Source organism: Drosophila biarmipes, unplaced genomic scaffold (genome assembly GCF_025231255.1).
Source record: "Drosophila biarmipes strain raj3 unplaced genomic scaffold, RU_DBia_V1.1 ptg000005l, whole genome shotgun sequence".
In the NCBI taxonomy this organism is placed as follows: Eukaryota; Metazoa; Arthropoda; class Insecta; order Diptera; family Drosophilidae; genus Drosophila; species Drosophila biarmipes.
The window spans coordinates 4,074,296-4,091,247 of NW_026114527.1; the positions used below are offsets into that span (position 1 = coordinate 4,074,296).

Here is a 16,952-nt window from a genome sequence, read left to right on the forward strand (position 1 = left end):
AATCAATAAGATGTAACAAATTTAACTGCCCCGCATATCAGTGAGAAAACACAGGAAAAAAGACCCTTTTCATCGCGTTAACCGCCTTTTGCTATGGCTCCTATGGTTATTTCGAGTGCTAACCTACCAAAATCAGACCTATCTGTGACAAAAAAACAGATTGTCCAATTTCAGTAATTAACCCCCTTAATATGGAGTTATTTTAAGATGTTGGCAAACGATTTTAACAAAAAAATACATATTTGATTGATGATTTCCACAATATTATATTTTTAATAATATTTGTTATAAGGATGTGGGCAACATCCATTTTTTTTAAAGGAAAACACTTAGAAAACATAAAAGTGTTGAAAACGTAAAAGAGGTGTTTTAAAGGGTTTTAGGTTTTTTAGAATTCGAAAAGGCGGAACAACAGATAATAACACAGTTTGAACAAAATTTCCAGCCAGTGGAAATATTACTACTTTTTAAGGAAAAGACCCCCTCCATCTCAAGCCATTCTAAGAAAAACTGATAACTTTACTTTAGGGTTCTAAAAAAAAACTGTAAATATCACCTTTAGACGTAAAAAGGTTGTTAGTGTCTTAAAAAAACGTGGAAAAAAGCCTCTAAATAAATGAAAAATATTTTAAGTCGAATAATTTTATCGTACGTTTTTCGTGATATCAGCCCCAATATCAAATGTGTAGTAGGACATATAAGCAATTTAGTGACATATCAATAAAATTAAAATTATTTAGAAAATAAAATGTTATTATTGGTTTGAAAAACCTTGATTTTACAAAAACTACACGTTATAACCCCTTCCCCTTAGAGTCATCCATTCAGATCGGTTGGGTTTTTCGACAAATGTGAAACTCTGATTCCCACAGGGCACATCCACCATCTACCATAATCAAACAAAATCTTTAGCTTCTGCGATTCTTCACTGTCATCATTGCTTACCTTTTCACAGTGAATTTTTAAATTTTCAATGACAAGAAGAATAACTCAAAGTTGCACCGAAAAAAAATGACTAACCATCGCATAAGAGTCGGTTTAAATTGAATGGGGAACTATATGGGAAATTTTCCATATGAACTATCTACTGTGTGTGGATTTCCGTGGGAAGACGCTATTACGATCAACAGCTAAGTAAGCAGATATTCTTATTAACATAATTTAATTACCGCATAGTCCATTTTTTTTGTCCAGTGTTATATGTCTAAAGAAAAAGATATTTGAAAGCACGTCAACGAACGGAAATGTTGCTTGATGTAGCCAAAAAAAAATGTCAGCAGTCAAGGTGTTTAAATAATCAAAGTGTATTTAGTGCTTACAGAAATCCCCTTAAAGCAGCGACAATGATTTTAAGCTTGTGTGCGCAGATGGTATACAAATTTGCATCGATGTGTTTATCAAAGTTCCTTTACTAAGGGAACTATAAGCCATCCCTCTCAATCACTTACATATTATTTGTAGAAAAATAGCATTGTTTGTCCAAAGTATATCAGGTTTATCATGGTGCCTTTATTGACCAAGTTTGTTCGGCGCTCTTACTCAAATCAAATGAGCGAATTCCAGGTGGCTTTACTGGCGCGTGGATTGCCAAGAAAGGAACCCATTATTGGAGCTCAGGACATAATAGTCGTCGCGTCCGGAAAGGAAGGTGTAGACAAAAGCACCATCGCGAGTGGGCTTGGCTGAATTATTCTAAGGCATCTAACCACAGAAAAAAATTAATCTTAAAAAAACAACTTCAGGGGTCTTCAACGTATTTCTTGCATATGTATGTAACTTAAGTTTTAATGTTAAATAGCTGACGAACTATTAAAGCTATAACGAAATAAAAAGTATAACGAATTTATAAACATCAAGCAACGGCAGTTTGGTGGTAACGAGTAGATCAAAATTTTGGTCAATTGACCTAAACCTTTTTTTCATACACATATAAAAAAAATTTTGGTGTGAACATGTTGGATGAAGGTCTCAAGCCTGGCAATAACATGCTTAAATAGCGATCAAAAAATAATTAATTTTATATTTTTTAAGCAAGCTGTTCGGCATTAACCCCGAAAAGCAAATGAGAATGCGTGAGCAATATTTTATTATTAACGGAATTTTTAACCAAACTTAATTTAAGAAACAAGAGGTAAATATTACATATTAAATATCGTCCTTTCTTAAGACGTTGGGCCAAATACGGATGAACTCATCAAGATCTAGGTAATTTTTCATTGTCTTAATTCTTAATGATAATACTGTCACAACACTAGCTTAAATAGCATTCGTTTCTATTCTTTTTAGAAGTGCAAATAAATCGGGTTATTTGTTGGTTTGTATTCAAGCCAGTGTGGCCTTAAATTTAAACGCAGATATTACAACATAGATATGCTATTTGGTAATGAAAAATGTATCAGGCCTTAAAATAAGTATTATATGTTAGAAAAAATCAATAAGGTGTAACAAATTTGACTGCCCCGCATATCAGTGAGAAAACACAGGAAAACAGACCCTTTTCATCGCGTTAACCGCCTTTCGCTATGGCTCCTATGGTTATCTCGATGCTAACCTACCCAAATCAGACCTATCTGTGACAAAAAAAAATTTTGTCCAATTTCAGTAATTATTTTTTAATGTTGTCAAACGATTTTAACCAAAAAATACATATTTGATTGATGATTTCTACAATATTATATTTTTAATAATATTTGTTATAAGGATGTGGGCAACATCCATTTTTTTTAAAGGAAAACACTTAGAAAACAAAAAAGAGTTGAAAACGTAAAAGAGGTGTTTTTAAGGGTTTTAGGTTTTTTAGAATTCGAAAAGGCGGAACAACAGATAATAACACAGTTTGAACAAAATTTCCAGCCAGTGGAAATATTACTACTTTTTAAGGAAAAGACCCCCTCCATCTCAAGCCATTCTAAGAATAACTGATAACTTTAATTTAGGGTTCTAAAAAAAACTGTAAATATCACCTTTAGACGTAAAAAGGTGGTTAGTGTCTTAAAAAAAAGCCTCTAAATAAATGAAAAATGTTTTGAGTCGAATAATTTTATCGTAGGTTTTTCGTGATATCAGCCCCAATATCAAATGTGTAGAAGGACATAAAAGCAATTTAGTGACATATCAATAAAATTAAAATTATTTAGAAAATAAAATGTTATTATTGGTTTGAAAAACCGTGATTTTACAAAAACTACACGTTATAACCCCTTCCCCTTAGAGTCATCCATTCAGATCGGTAGGGTTTTTCGACAAATGTGAAACTCTGATTCCCACAGGGCACATCCACCACCTACCATAATCAAACAAAATCTTTAGCTTCTGCGATTCTTCACTGTCATCATTGCTTACCTTTTAACAGTGAATTTTTAAATTTTCAATGGCAAGAAAAATAACTCAGAGTTGCACCAAAAAAAAAAGACTAACTATCGCATAAAAGTCGGTTAAAATTGAATGGGTAACTATATGGAAAATTTTCCATATGAACCATCTACTGTGTGTGGATTTCCGTGGGAAGACGCTATTAGGATCAATAGCTTAGTAAGCAGTTTTTCTTATTAACATAATTTAATTACCGCATAGTCCATTTTTTTGTCCAGTGTTATATGTCTAAAGAAAAAGATATTTGAAAGCACGTCACTTACTTATTATTTGTATAAAAAAGCATTGTTGGTCAAAAATATATCAGGTTTATCATGCTGCCTTTATTGACCAAGCTTCTTCGGCGCTCTTATTCAACTAAATTGAGCGGATCCCAGATGGCTTTAATGGCGCGTGGATTGCCAAGAAAGAAGCCCATTATTGGAGTGCAGGACATAATAGTCGTCGCGTCTGGAAAGGGAGGTGTAGGCAAAAGCACCGTTGCAGGTGGGCTTGGCTGAATTATTCTAAGGCATAGGGATGCTATTTTTTTGATAGCCAATTTCGCCTGCAGCATGGCCAGATTGGGAAAACGAGTCGGCTTGTTGGACGGAGATATTTTCGGACCTACTGTCCCCCTTCTTATGAATGTCCAAAATGAGCCAGTTGTGAACGATAGGAATCTTATGATTCCGGCCCAAAATTACAATGTAAAATGCTTGTCCATGGGCATGCTTACACCTTTGGAGTCCTCTGTTATATGGCGCGGACCTCTGGTAATGTCGGCCATACGACGGCTGTTAAAAGGAACTGAATGGGGACTGTTAGATGTTTTGATTATAGATACACCGCCGGGAACTGGAGATGTGCATCTTTCAATATCTCAAGAAGCACCTATCACAGGTGTCATCTTGGTAACAACTCCTCATACTGCTGCTATACAAGTGACCTTGAAGGGTGCAAGGATGTACGAAAAGTTGGAAGTTCCTATCTTTGGTGTAGTGGAAAATATGGCTTATAGCATCTGTAAAAACTGCAATCAACGAATGGATTTCTCTCATAACAACTTTATGAATTCTCTACCGCGTAAGCTAATTTCTCTCCCGCTAGACTCTCACATAGCAGAAAGCAACGAGAAAGGCGTGCCTGTTGTTATAAAGCATCCGGATAGCGACTATACAAATTTATTTACACAAATGGCCAGACAGATTTTGGAAATTCTTGAAAAAAAAAATTCAATCAAACCAAAGAAAAATATTGAGTCCTAAAAGAAGCAACATAAGTCGTCCGCAAATTATTTCTTGCATATGTATATTTATGTCTTAATTTTAAATAGCTGACGAATTGTTAGAGATATAACGAAATAAAAAGTATAACGAATTCATTAACATCAATGAACGGCAGCTTAGCAGTTTAGTAATAAAAACGAGTAGATCATAATTTATCGTACAATAATGTCCTAAACCCTTTTTACAGAAGAGTGGAGTTATGGGGTAATTGTAATGACCCTATTTTTGGGTTTAGGCTTAGTATTAATCCTACCAATAAGTCGTTCCAAAACAAAAGCTTTATACAAAAAACCTTAAAAAAATGTTTGGTTAAAAAATTTCAGATGACCTGTGCCTTAAAAAAAAAATTAAATACCGCTAAAGAATTAATTTATTTTATACATTTCTTAAGCTATTGAGCTGTTTGGAATCAACGCCGAAAAGATATAGAAATATGTAAGCAATATTTTAATATTGGAATATTTTAACCCCCATCAAAGATCAAAATCTCTTCTTATTGTCTTTATCCTAAATAACAATGTTCAAACAACAGTAGCTATTACAGCATTCGTTTTTATTCTTTCTAGAACTGCAATATCTATTTCACTTGCTAAAAATTTTTTGTATTTGTATTCAAGCCAGTGCGACCGTAAATTTAAACGCATAAACTATGACGTTAATCAACACGATGGTCTGAAATAGTATTTTTTGTGAGCCTTGGAATTTTTGGTATTTCTTGGCTTATTTTACTATATTTGGTATATATTTGCCGGTCTTGGGCAAATTATCAACTACGACTCACGAATATTTAAATTCTTTTCAATATAGTTACTTTTACACATAATGTGGTAAAACTCGATTCGGTTCGTCTGTAAGTATACATATATATTGCTTTGCCGGTTAATAAATACATATTTATAGCCTGATTTTTCGTGCCAATTTTGAGCTAAGCAGGCAGGCAGTGAAAATACTGGTGATAAAGTTAACCCAGTGGAGTAATCTCTCGATAATTAGTTCTACACTATGTAACATGGTTTTAAGCAACGTTATTAAGCTTGTAGTCTAGAATTTATTAAACTATAGATATAATGGGCCCGTGCAGACAAAAACATTGAACATTGAATGTTAGGCGGTTGAAAAGATCTGCAGAATCAATGTCACCTCTTATAATATTTTGTATAAAAATGGTAAAAATATTATAAAATTAGCATTGTTCTACGATTTACAAGTGTAAATTAAGCAATTGTAATCTACTCTGGTAGGAAGGTAGCCTTACGTTTTGATCCCAGTTCAAACTACGCAGGGCAATTAAGGGACATTTTTTTCGTACCGACTCAATACAGTCGATGTACACTTGATATTGTGGACTCCAAACCGACGAACAATATTCCAAAATAGGACGGACAAGGAAGGTAAATAATAATTTGGTCGTATAAGGGTCATCAAATTCTTTTGACCAATGCATTATAAACTAAATAACACTCATGGCTTTGTTAACTGTGCACATAATGTGGCAGTCAAATTTAGGGTCAAGAAGAACACCTAAATAGTTATCTGAATATATACGGTCAAGTGGCTTATTTTTAAAAAAGTAACTGATAAACATAGGAGTACCCCTATAAAAAGTCATAACGTTGCATTTAAGAAAGTTCAAAGTTAAAAGGTTGTACTCACACCATCCATGAAAACAATCAATATCTTACTGTAAGTTAAATCCCGACGCTATATCATTATATGATAAACAAAGCTTTACATCATCGTGTACATCATTAGTACACGAAAATGTGTTATGATTGAGGGAAGATCGTTAATAAACAAAGTAAGCAGCAAAGGGCCCAAATGACTACACCGAGGCACTCCAGATGTCACGTAAATCAATTTTAAAACAGAATTCTTGAATATAACCCTCTGAGTCCTACCATTCAAGTAACATAAAAACCAATATAATAGATTACCAGGAAACCCAAGCTGATCTAATCTAAATAAATGAAGAGAATGGTTAACGGAGTCAAAGGCCTTACTAAAATCTGTATATACAATGTTAGTCTGCATTTTTTTCCTAAACCCATTTATTACAATAGATGACCAACAAAACCATGCTGACACAGTGATATAAGTGAGAAACATAAATGTTGCAAATGGGAAGTGATAATACGCTCAAATGCTTTAGGAATTGTCGACAATTTAGAAATACCTCTATAATTTTGGGCAGCCGCCTTCGCACCCTTTTTATGGAGTGGTTTTGTTGATTTGTATGCTTGCTGCTCGCTACGGTATTTGTGCGGCTAGATCAGTAGATTGTGTGTGTTCGTCCCACCAAATTTGTATGAACGTGACCGCCCAGTAGTTCAGTGAAAAAGCACAGAATTCACGGGTTCGGAGTGGGCTTATTGCGGGTATAACTGCAGTCGGCTTTATATGTTGCTTTTCTTGCTGTCTCCGACGGTGTCGGTTATCTCGATGTTCGCTCGCCTCGTTGACACGGTGTTCCCGTTTTGTCACTCCTTGAAGATCCTTGACCGCTGCTTGCTCCTGTCGCGTTTGGCTCGGTGACTGCTCGGCCACGATTCAGACTCGCTATGGGGTCAGCCGTGCGGGCTTAGGGAAGCGTCACCGTTCTGAGAATAGGGTGAACAGACTGACGAGCTCTCCAGGATCACTCCTCTCGATACCCGACCGCCTGTCCCTTGCTCTGTCCCGGATGGTCCCACGGGGCTTTCGCTCAGATCGTGCGGACAGTCAAGACGGAACGCCAGGAAGCTGCCCAGCTCTTCAATTCGCTTCTGCGCCTCGTGTAAAAGAACGTTCCACCCTAGCCTCACCCTTTCGCGTACTGTCCGTGCCGTTCCTGCGGGCTCGATTCTCCTTGCGTGGCTGTTGCGGTGTGGTGTCCTGCTTGCTGGTGGCGGTGTCTTGCGAGCTGCTCCTGACAGGGTGGCTGTACGTCTTGACTTCTGTGCTGGGTTCGTGGGCATACGCCGATCCGGGATTTCTCTGCCTTCTATTGACTCTCGGGGCTCTGTCGCGCCGCTCCGGGACTTCTCTCCCTTCTGGCTCGCTACTCTCGGGGTTTCGTTGCGCCGCTCCGGGACTTTTCTCCCTTCTGGCTCGCTACTCTCGGGGTTCTGTTGCGACGCTTCGGGACTTCTCTCCCTTCTGGCTCGCTACTCTCGGGGTTCTGTTGCGCCGCTCCGGGACTTCTCTCCCTTCAGGCTCGCTACTCTCGGGGTTCTGTTGCGCCGCTCCGGGACTTCTCTCCCTTCTGGCTCGCTACTCTCGGGGTTCTGTTGCGCCGCTCCTGGACTTCTCTCCCTTCTGGCTCGCTACTCTCGGGGTTCTTTCGCGCCGCTCCGGGACTTCTCTCCCTTGTGGCTGATCGCGCCAGGACCTGCTCAACTCCACTTGGCGTACTGGGCTCACGCCGGTATACGTCTGCGTAATACTTGGGCAAGGTACACTGGGGCTCGACAGGCTTACCCCCGAGCTCACAATTTCAAGTCGTCGGCTTTCACTGCTCTAAGTCTAGTAGACCCTCCAGGCGTAACGCCAGGACTTCGTTGGCAGGAAAGAACAGATGCCTTGACTTAGCCGTGTGGTGCCTCCTTAGACCTCAGCCACCTGTCTCTGTTCGGAGATTCCTAGTAATCCCAATCCCGAACGTCTCGACGTGACAATCTTGCTCCTTGTAGGCTCCCACGGCGCTGCTTCCGACTCGCCCTGGTGTGGCTCCCTCGTAGTTTGCTTGGTTGGTGTTCGTTCGACTGCTTGTCTTAACTCTTGATGATCGTACTCGACTGATGCTCTCGACTGACTGATCTCGACTGAATGATCCCGCTGCCTGTGCCCTGCGGGTTTATATAGGGCCTCTGGGAACGGTTATTTCCCTTTTGCACACGGCCCGCCGAAACTCTCCACACCGGGTCCAAAGTCCATGGCTCCTCTTTGACCCTCTTGTCCTTCATGCACTGCCGCCGCCGTCCAGCCTGATGTTGCCGTCCCGCTGATTCCGGTGATGCATATGGCATGTTTGTGTGCCGCACCGTTGCCGAGATGTGGGACCTTCTTTCTCGGTCCAAAGTTCACGGCCGCGTCCGAAGTTCGGCGGCGTCCCGTTACTCCCTTTTGCCCACGGCACTCTCGCTTCGCCCACCAAGTCTCCGCTCTCTCTGTCTCCGAACCCTCTTGTTCGCCAAACTCTATCGCTCTCCAAACTCCCTTGTATCCAAACTTTCTTACTCTCCAAACTACCACGTTCTCCAAGCTCTCACTTTCTCCAAACTCTCACGTTCTCCAACTCTCACGTTTTCCGTCCTCGATCTCCAATCTCTCTCGTTCTCCAATCGCTCTCCGTCGCGCCGCCACTACGCGAATCCGCCGCGTACCTGGTGATCTTCCCGGCCATCTTGGAAGACTTTGTACCACTTGTAAACATATTTTTTACTCAGAACAGTTTTACCGTATGCCACTGTCAACATTTCAAGTGTTTCGGAGCACTTAATTTTATTTTTTAAACAAAATTTGATGCAAATCCTTTGATCCATATTTTTCGATAGCAAAAAATCGCTGAGCACGCAAAACAACTTGTTACCTTTACGACTCTCACAACTAAACAAAAAAGGATATTCAATTGAAACTTGGTACAGATGTTAGGGAAGAGTGTACCAACATAACAAAACAAAAAAATCGATAATCGAAAATATGTTGCCCGCGAAATTTGAAAAGTCACCTTACTTTTTGAACATACCTCGTATGTAATTTAAGTTTTAATGTTAAATAGCTGACGAACTATTAAAGCTATAACGAAATAAAAAGTAGAACGAATTCATTAACATCAAGGAACGGCAGTTTGGAGGTCACTTGACCTAAACCTTTTTTTCATACATATATGAAAAAAAAATTTTGGAGTGAACATGTTGGATGAAGGTTATGGACTGCAATCTCAAGCCTCGCAAAAACATACTTAGCCCCGAAAAGCAATTGAGAATGCGTGAGCAATATTTTATTATTAACGGAATTTTTAACCAAACTTAATTTTAGAAACAAGAGGTAAATGTTACATCTTAAATATCGTCCTTTCTTAAGACGTCGGGCCAAATACGGATGAACTCATCAAGATCTAGGTCGTTTTTCATTGTCTTAGTCCTTAATAATAATACTGTCACAACACTAGCTTATGTAGCACAGCGTGACCCCGCCGTACCAATCGAAAAATACTACTTTTCTAAGAAAAATATACTAAAATATACTATTTCGATATTCACTAAATACTATAAAAATACCATAATAATTTTCAGTTAAAACGCCCAAAAATTTGAATTTCATATTAGAATTTTAACAATACAAAGGTATAAAAGATATTAATAACTTATTATTTAAAAAAATAAGAGTGTTTAGTCATTTCATTGTTTTTTTTGTATTAAAATTATTTAAATCCTTAAAACTAAACAATACAGTAAAATTAACAAAGAAAATTCATATAAATCCTTAAAACTAAACAATGTGTTAAAACTAAATAAAAAATTCATTTTAAGTACTTAAATCTAAGCAAGTGGGTAACATATTGAGTAAGAGGTTTCCTTTTGAGTATCAAATCTTATGCTTATTCTAATCTAATTTTCGTCATCAGAGCCTAAATTATTATTTTTACATCTGCCGATAACATATGTCTATCTTTTCTAGATATCTATTTTTATCTATAATAATTTTTACAATATGCAGTGCGCATCCATCTTATTTGCGCTCCTGCCCAGCCATTTTGCATTTTCCGGCATAGTCCCCACTCAGCTCTATATTTCTGCTTATTGCTCATCTTAATTACTCACTTAAAACTTTATTTGATATGCCATTCAATGAAGCGGTTTTAGTGCGTTTGCAAAAGTAAGCGTCACATTTGTTGAAGTGTGACCAAACCGAAAATACCATATAATACCTAGCTGATAAAATACCAAAAAGTATTTAAAATACCATATTCGGTCACGCTGATATAGCACTCGTTTCTATTCTTTTTATAAGTGCAATACCCGATTTATTTGTTGGTTTGTATTCAAGCCAGTGTGGCCTTAAAGTTAAACGCAGATATTACAACATTAGTCAACACTGGATCTTCAAGATATAATAGTCTGAAAATATTACTGTTTTACCCCAGTTTTTGTTGGGTTAAATAATAGGCCTTAGAACTTTTGTTGGCTTGTTTGCTAGTTTTGGTGTATTTTTTATATATTTGCCCGTTTTTGGTGACTTATGCCCCACAACTAACGAATATTAAATTTTTTTCATTTAATTTCTTATTGAATGTGAAAGACGTTCACTAAACATAGTACAACCCGATTTAGTTCGCCTGTAAGTTTACATATATATATGCTTTGAGGTTTGATAAGTAAGTACTTGCATCCTGATTTTTCGTGCCAATTTTCATCGGGTTATTGGCTTATTGGTTATTCGATAGTTAGCTCTACACAATGTAAAGAGGCTTTAACCACTGTTATTCGACTTGTGGTGTAGATGTTATTAAAATATAGTTATAATTGATATAAATGATCATTTCCAAAATAAATATTACTACATATTCTATTTGGTAACGTAAAATGTATCAGGCCTTAAAATAAGTATTATATGTTAGAAAAAATCAATAAGATGTAACAAATTTAACTGCCCCGCATATCAGTGAGAAAACACAGGAAAAAAGACCCTTTTCATCGCGTTAACCGCCTTTTGCTATGGCTCCTATGGTTATTTCGAGTGCTAACCTACCAAAATCAGACCTATCTGTGACAAAAAAACAGATTGTCCAATTTCAGTAATTAACCCCCTTAATATGGAGTTATTTTAAGATGTTGGCAAACGATTTTAACAAAAAAATACATATTTGATTGATGATTTCCACAATATTATATTTTTAATAATATTTGTTATAAGGATGTGGGCAACATCCATTTTTTTTAAAGGAAAACACTTAGAAAACATAAAAGTGTTGAAAACGTAAAAGAGGTGTTTTAAAGGGTTTTAGGTTTTTTAGAATTCGAAAAGGCGGAACAACAGATAATAACACAGTTTGAACAAAATTTCCAGCCAGTGGAAATATTACTACTTTTTAAGGAAAAGACCCCCTCCATCTCAAGCCATTCTAAGAAAAACGGATAACTTTACTTTAGGGTTCTAAAAAAAACTGTAAATATCACCTTTAGACGTAAAAAGGATGTTAGTGTCTTAAAAAAACGTGGAAAAAAGCCTCTAAATAAATGAAAAATATTTTAAGTCGAATAATTTTATCGTAGGTTTTTCGTGATATCAGCCCCAATATCAAATGTGTAGTAGGACATATAAGCAATTTAGTGACATATCAATAAAATTAAAATTATTTAGAAAATAGAATGTTATTATTGGTTTGAAAAACCGTGATTTTACAAAAACTACACGTTATAACCCCTTCCCCTTAGAGTCATCCATTCAGATTGGTTGGGTTTTTCGACAAATGTGAAACTCTGATTCCCACAGGGCACATCCACCATCTACCATAATCAAACAAAATCTTTAGCTTCTGCGATTCTTCACTGTCATCATTGCTTACCTTTTCACAGTGAATTTTTAAATTTTCAATGACAAGAAGAATAACTCAAAGTTGCACGGAAAAAAATGACTAACCATCGCATAAGAGTCGGTTTAAATTGAATGGGGAACTATATGGGAAATTTTCCATATGAACTATCTACTGTGTGTGGATTTCCGTGGGAAGACGCTATTAGGATCAACAGCTAAGTAAGCAGATATTCTTATTAACGTAATTTAATTACCGCATAGTCCATTTTTTTTGTCCAGTGTTATATGTCTAAAGAAAAAGATATTTGAAAGCACGTCAACGAACGGAAATGTTGCTTGATGTAGCCAAAAAAAATGTCAGCAATCAAGGTGTTTAAATAATCAAAGTGTATTTAGTTGCTTACAGAAATCCCCTTAAAGCAGCGACAATGATTTTAAGCTTGTGTGCGCAGATGGTATACAAATTTGCATCGATGTGTTTATCAAAGTTCCTTTACTAAGGGAACTATAAGCCATCCCTCTCAATCACTTACATATTATTTGTAGAAAAATAGCATTGTTTGTCCAAAGTATATCAGGTTTATCATGGTGCCTTTATTGACCAAGTTTGTTCGGCGCTCTTACTCAAATCAATTGAGCGAATTCCAGGTGGCTTTACTGGCGCGTGGATTGCCAAGGAAGGAACCCATTATTGGAGCTCAGGACATAATAGTCGTCGCGTCCGGAAAGGAAGGTGTAGACAAAAGCACCATCGCGAGTGGGCTTGGCTGAATTATTCTAAGGCATCTAACCACAGAAAAAAATTAATCTTAAAAAAACAACTTCAGGGGTCTTCAACGTATTTCTTGCATATGTATGTAACTTAAGTTTTAATGTTAAATAGCTGACGAACTATTAAAGCTATAACGAAATAAAAAGTATAACGAATTTATAAACATCAAGGAACGGCAGTTTGGTGGTAACGAGTAGATCAAAATTATGGTCAATTGACCTAAACCTTTTTTTCATACACATATAAAAAAATTTTTGGTGTGAACATGTTGGATGAAGGTCTCAAGCCTCGCAATAACATGCTTAAATAGCGATCAAAAAATAATTCATTTCATATTTTTTAAGCAAGCTGTTCGGCATTAACCCCGAAAAGCAAATGAGAATGCGTGAGCAATATTTTAGTATTAACGGAATTTTTAACCAAACTTAATTTTAGAAACAAGAGGTAAATGTTAAATCTTAAATATCATCCTTTCTTAAGACGTTGGGCCAAATACGGATGAACTCATCAAGATCTAGATCTTTTTTCATGGTATCAGTCCTTAATAATTAGACTGTCACAACACTAGCTAATATAGCACTCGTTTCTATTCTTTTTAGAAGTGCAATACCCGATTTATTTGTTGGTTTATATTCAAGCCAGTGCGGCCTTAAATTTAAACGCAGATATTACAACATTAGTCAACACTGGATCTTCAAGATATAATGGTCTGAAAATATTATTTTTTACCCCAGTTTTTTTTTGGCTTGTTTTTTTGTTTTGGTGTATTTGTTATATATTTTTGCCCGTTAAATCGCCAAGATTTATGCCCCACGACTAACGAATATTAAATTTTTTTCATTTAGTTTCTTATTGAATGTGAAAGACGTTCACTATACGTAAGACAACCCGATTTAGTTCGCCTGTAAGTTTACATATATAAGTTTGAGGTTTGATAAATAAGTACTTGTATCCTGATTTTTCGTGCCAATTTTCAGGTAGGCGAACACACACGCAGGAAACTATTGCCCATTTTAAGAATCTAGTGATGGAGTTATCGGGTTATTGGCTTATTGGTTATTCGATAGTTAGCTCTACCAATGTAAAGAGGCTTTAACCACTGTTATTCGACTTGTGGTGAAGATGTTATTAAAATATAGTTTTAATTGATATAAATGATTACTTCCAAAATAAATATTACTAGATATGCTATTAATGTATCAGGCCTTAAGATAAGTATTATATGTTAGAAAAAATCAATAAGATGAGAAAACACAGAAAAACAGACCCTTTTCATCGCGTTAACCGCCTTTCGCTATGGCTCCTATGGTTATTTCGAGTGCTAACCTACCAAAATCAGACCTATCTGTGACAAAAAAACAGATTGTCCAATTTCAGTAATTAACCCCCTTAATATGGAGTTATTTTAAGATGTTGGCAAACGATTTTAACAAAAAAATACATATTTGATTGATGATTTCCACAATATTATATTTTTAATAATATTTGTTATAAGGATGTGGGCAACATCAATTTTTTTTAAAGGAAAACACTTAGAAAACATAAAAGTGTTGAAAACGTAAAAGAGGTGTTTTTAAGGGTTTTAGGTTTTTTAGAATTCGAAAAGGCGGAACAACAGATAATAACACAGTTTGAACAAAATTTCCAGCCAGTGGAAATATTACTACTTTTTAAGGAAAAGACCACCCTCCATCTCAAGCCATTCTAAGAAAAACTGATAACTTTACTTTAGGGTTCTAAAAAAAACTGTAAATATCACCTTTAGACGTAAAAAGGTGGTTAGTGTCTTAAAAAAAAGCCTCTAAATAAATGAAAAATGTTTTGAGTCGAATAATTTTATCGTAGGTTTTTCGTGATATCAGCCCTAATATCAAATGTGTAGAAGGACATATAAGCAATTTAGTGACATATCAATAAAATTAAAATTATTTAGAAAATAAAATGTTATTATTGGTTTGAAAAACCGTGATTTTACAAAAACTACACGTTATAACCCCTTCCCTTTAGAGTCATCCATTCAGATCGGTAGGGTTTTTCGACAAATGTGAAACTCTGATTCCCACAGGGCACATCCACCACCTACCATAATCAAACAAAATCTTTAGCTTCTGCGATTCTTCACTGTCATCATTGCTTACCTTTTCACAGTGAATTTTTAAATTTTCAATGACAAGAAAAATAACTCAGAGTTGCACCAAAAAAAAAAGACTAACTATCGCATAAAAGTCGGTTAAAATTGAATGGGTAACTATATGGAAAATTTTCCATATGAACCATCTATTGTGTGTGGATTTCCGTGGGAAGACGCTATTAGGATCAATAGCTTAGTAAGCAGTTTTTCTTATTAACATAATTTAATTACCGCATAGTCCATTTTTTTGTCCAGTGTTATATGTCTAAAGAAAAAGATATTTGAAAGCACGTCACTTACTTATTATTTGTATAAAAAAGCATTGTTGGTCAAAAATATATCAGGTTTATCATGCTGCCTTTATTGCCCAAGCTTCTTCGGCGCTCTTATTCAACTAAATTGAGCGGATCCCAGATGGCTTTAATGGCGCGTGGATTGCCAAGAAAGAAGCCCATTATTGGAGTGCAGGACATAATAGTCGTCGCGTCTGGAAAGGGAGGTGTAGGCAAAAGCACCGTTGCAGGTGGGCTTGGCTGAATTATTCTAAGGCATAGGGATGCTATTTTTTTGATAGCCAATTTCGCCTGCAGCATGGCCAGATTGGGAAAACGAGTCGGCTTGTTGGACGGAGATATTTTCGGACCTACTGTCCCCCTTCTTATGAATGTCCAAAATGAGCCAGTTGTGAACGATAGGAATCTTATGATTCCGGCCCAAAATTACAATGTAAAATGCTTGTCCATGGGCATGCTTACACCTTTGGAGTCCTCTGTTATATGGCGCGGACCTCTGGTAATGTCGGCCATACGACGGCTGTTAAAAGGAACTGAATGGGGACTGTTAGATGTTTTGATTATAGATACACCGCCGGGAACTGGAGATGTGCATCTTTCAATATCTCAAGAAGCACCTATCACAGGTGTCATCTTGGTAACAACTCCTCATACTGCTGCTATACAAGTGACCTTGAAGGGTGCAAGGATGTACGAAAAGTTGGAAGTTCCTATCTTTGGTGTAGTGGAAAATATGGCTTATAGCATCTGTAAAAACTGCAATCAACGAATGGATTTCTCTCATAACAACTTTATGAATTCTCTACCGCGTAAGCTAATTTCTCTCCCGCTAGACTCTCACATAGCAGAAAGCAACGAGAAAGGCGTGCCTGTTGTTATAAAGCATCCGGATAGCGACTATACAAATTTATTTACACAAATGGCCAGACAGATTTCGGAAATTCTTGAAAAAAAAAATTCAATCAAACCAAAGAAAAATATTGAGTCCTAAAAGAAGCAACATAAGTCGTCCGCAAATTATTTCTTGCATATGTATATTTATGTCTTAATTTTAAATAGCTGACGAATTGTTAGAGATATAACGAAATAAAAAGTATAACGAATTCATTAACATCAATGAACGGCAGCTTAGCAGTTTAGTAATAAAAACGAGTAGATCATAATTTATCGTACAATAATGTCCTAAACCCTTTTTACAGAAGAGTGGAGTTATGGGGTAATTGTAATGATCCTTTTTTTTGGGTTTAGTAGTAGTAGTATTAATCCCACCAATAAGTCGTTCCAAAACAAAAGCTTTATACAAAAAACCTTAAAAAAATGTTTGGTTAAAAAATTTCAGACGACCTGTGCCTTAAAAAAAAAATTAAATACCGCTAAAGAATTAATTAATTTTATACATTTCTTAAGCTATTGAGCTGTTTGGCATCAACGCCGAAAATATATAGAAATATGTAAGCAATATTTTAATATTGGAATATTTTAACCCCCATCTATTCCTAGATACAAAAGGCGATACAGGTCAAATACGGATGAACCCAAGAAGATCAAAATCTCTTCTTATTGTCTTTATCCTAAATAACAATGTTCAAACAACAGTAGCT

At 36.3% G+C, this 16,952-nt stretch overlaps 2 protein-coding genes across 6 annotated transcripts; both read left to right on the top strand.

The window, feature by feature from the left end:
* Window positions 1-3,550: 3,550 nt before the first annotated feature.
* On the top strand, window positions 3,551-4,745 carry LOC108031791 (iron-sulfur protein NUBPL). Of its 3 annotated transcripts, XM_017105519.3 has the most exons (3): window positions 3,552-3,858; window positions 3,910-4,127; window positions 4,195-4,402. In XM_017105519.3, the coding sequence occupies exons 1-3, from the start codon at window positions 3,687-3,689 to the stop codon at window positions 4,267-4,269; spliced, it is 465 nt and encodes a 154-aa protein (XP_016961008.1). In that variant the 5' UTR covers window positions 3,552-3,686; the 3' UTR covers window positions 4,270-4,402. The 3 variants fall into 3 exon arrangements, with proteins under 3 accessions (XP_016961000.2, XP_016961008.1, XP_043949743.1); XM_017105511.3 differs by having other exon boundaries at window positions 3,551-3,858; window positions 3,910-4,745; XM_044093808.2 differs by having other exon boundaries at window positions 3,724-3,858; window positions 3,926-4,745.
* Window positions 3,724-16,468, top strand: LOC122817746 (iron-sulfur protein NUBPL). Of its 3 annotated transcripts, none has more exons than XM_050889743.1 (2): window positions 3,724-3,858; window positions 15,649-16,468. In XM_050889743.1, the coding sequence occupies exon 2, from the start codon at window positions 15,650-15,652 to the stop codon at window positions 16,340-16,342; it is 693 nt and encodes a 230-aa protein (XP_050745700.1). In that variant the 5' UTR covers window positions 3,724-3,858; window position 15,649; the 3' UTR covers window positions 16,343-16,468. The 3 variants fall into 3 exon arrangements, with proteins under 3 accessions (XP_050745700.1, XP_043949744.1, XP_043949745.1); XM_044093809.2 differs by lacking the exon at window positions 3,724-3,858 and adding an exon at window positions 15,279-15,581 and having other exon boundaries at window positions 15,633-16,468; XM_044093810.2 differs by lacking the exon at window positions 3,724-3,858 and adding an exon at window positions 15,441-15,581.
* Window positions 16,469-16,952: the final 484 nt, after the last annotated feature.

What these genes read in the sequence shown, in the direction of transcription:
- LOC108031791 (XM_017105511.3), top strand. Translation starts at nt 3,687, where the DNA reads ATGCTGCCTTTATTGACCAAGCTTCTTCGGCGCTCTTATTCAACTAAA. An exon ending in AGGCAAAAGCACCGTTGCAG is followed by an intron (nt 3,859 to 3,909) that starts GTGGGCTTGGCT and finishes TTTTTTTGATAG; the next exon opens with CCAATTTCGCCTGCAGCATG.
- LOC122817746 (XM_044093809.2), top strand. Translation starts at nt 15,410, where the DNA reads ATGCTGCCTTTATTGCCCAAGCTTCTTCGGCGCTCTTATTCAACTAAA. An exon ending in AGGCAAAAGCACCGTTGCAG is followed by an intron (nt 15,582 to 15,632) that starts GTGGGCTTGGCT and finishes TTTTTTTGATAG; the next exon opens with CCAATTTCGCCTGCAGCATG.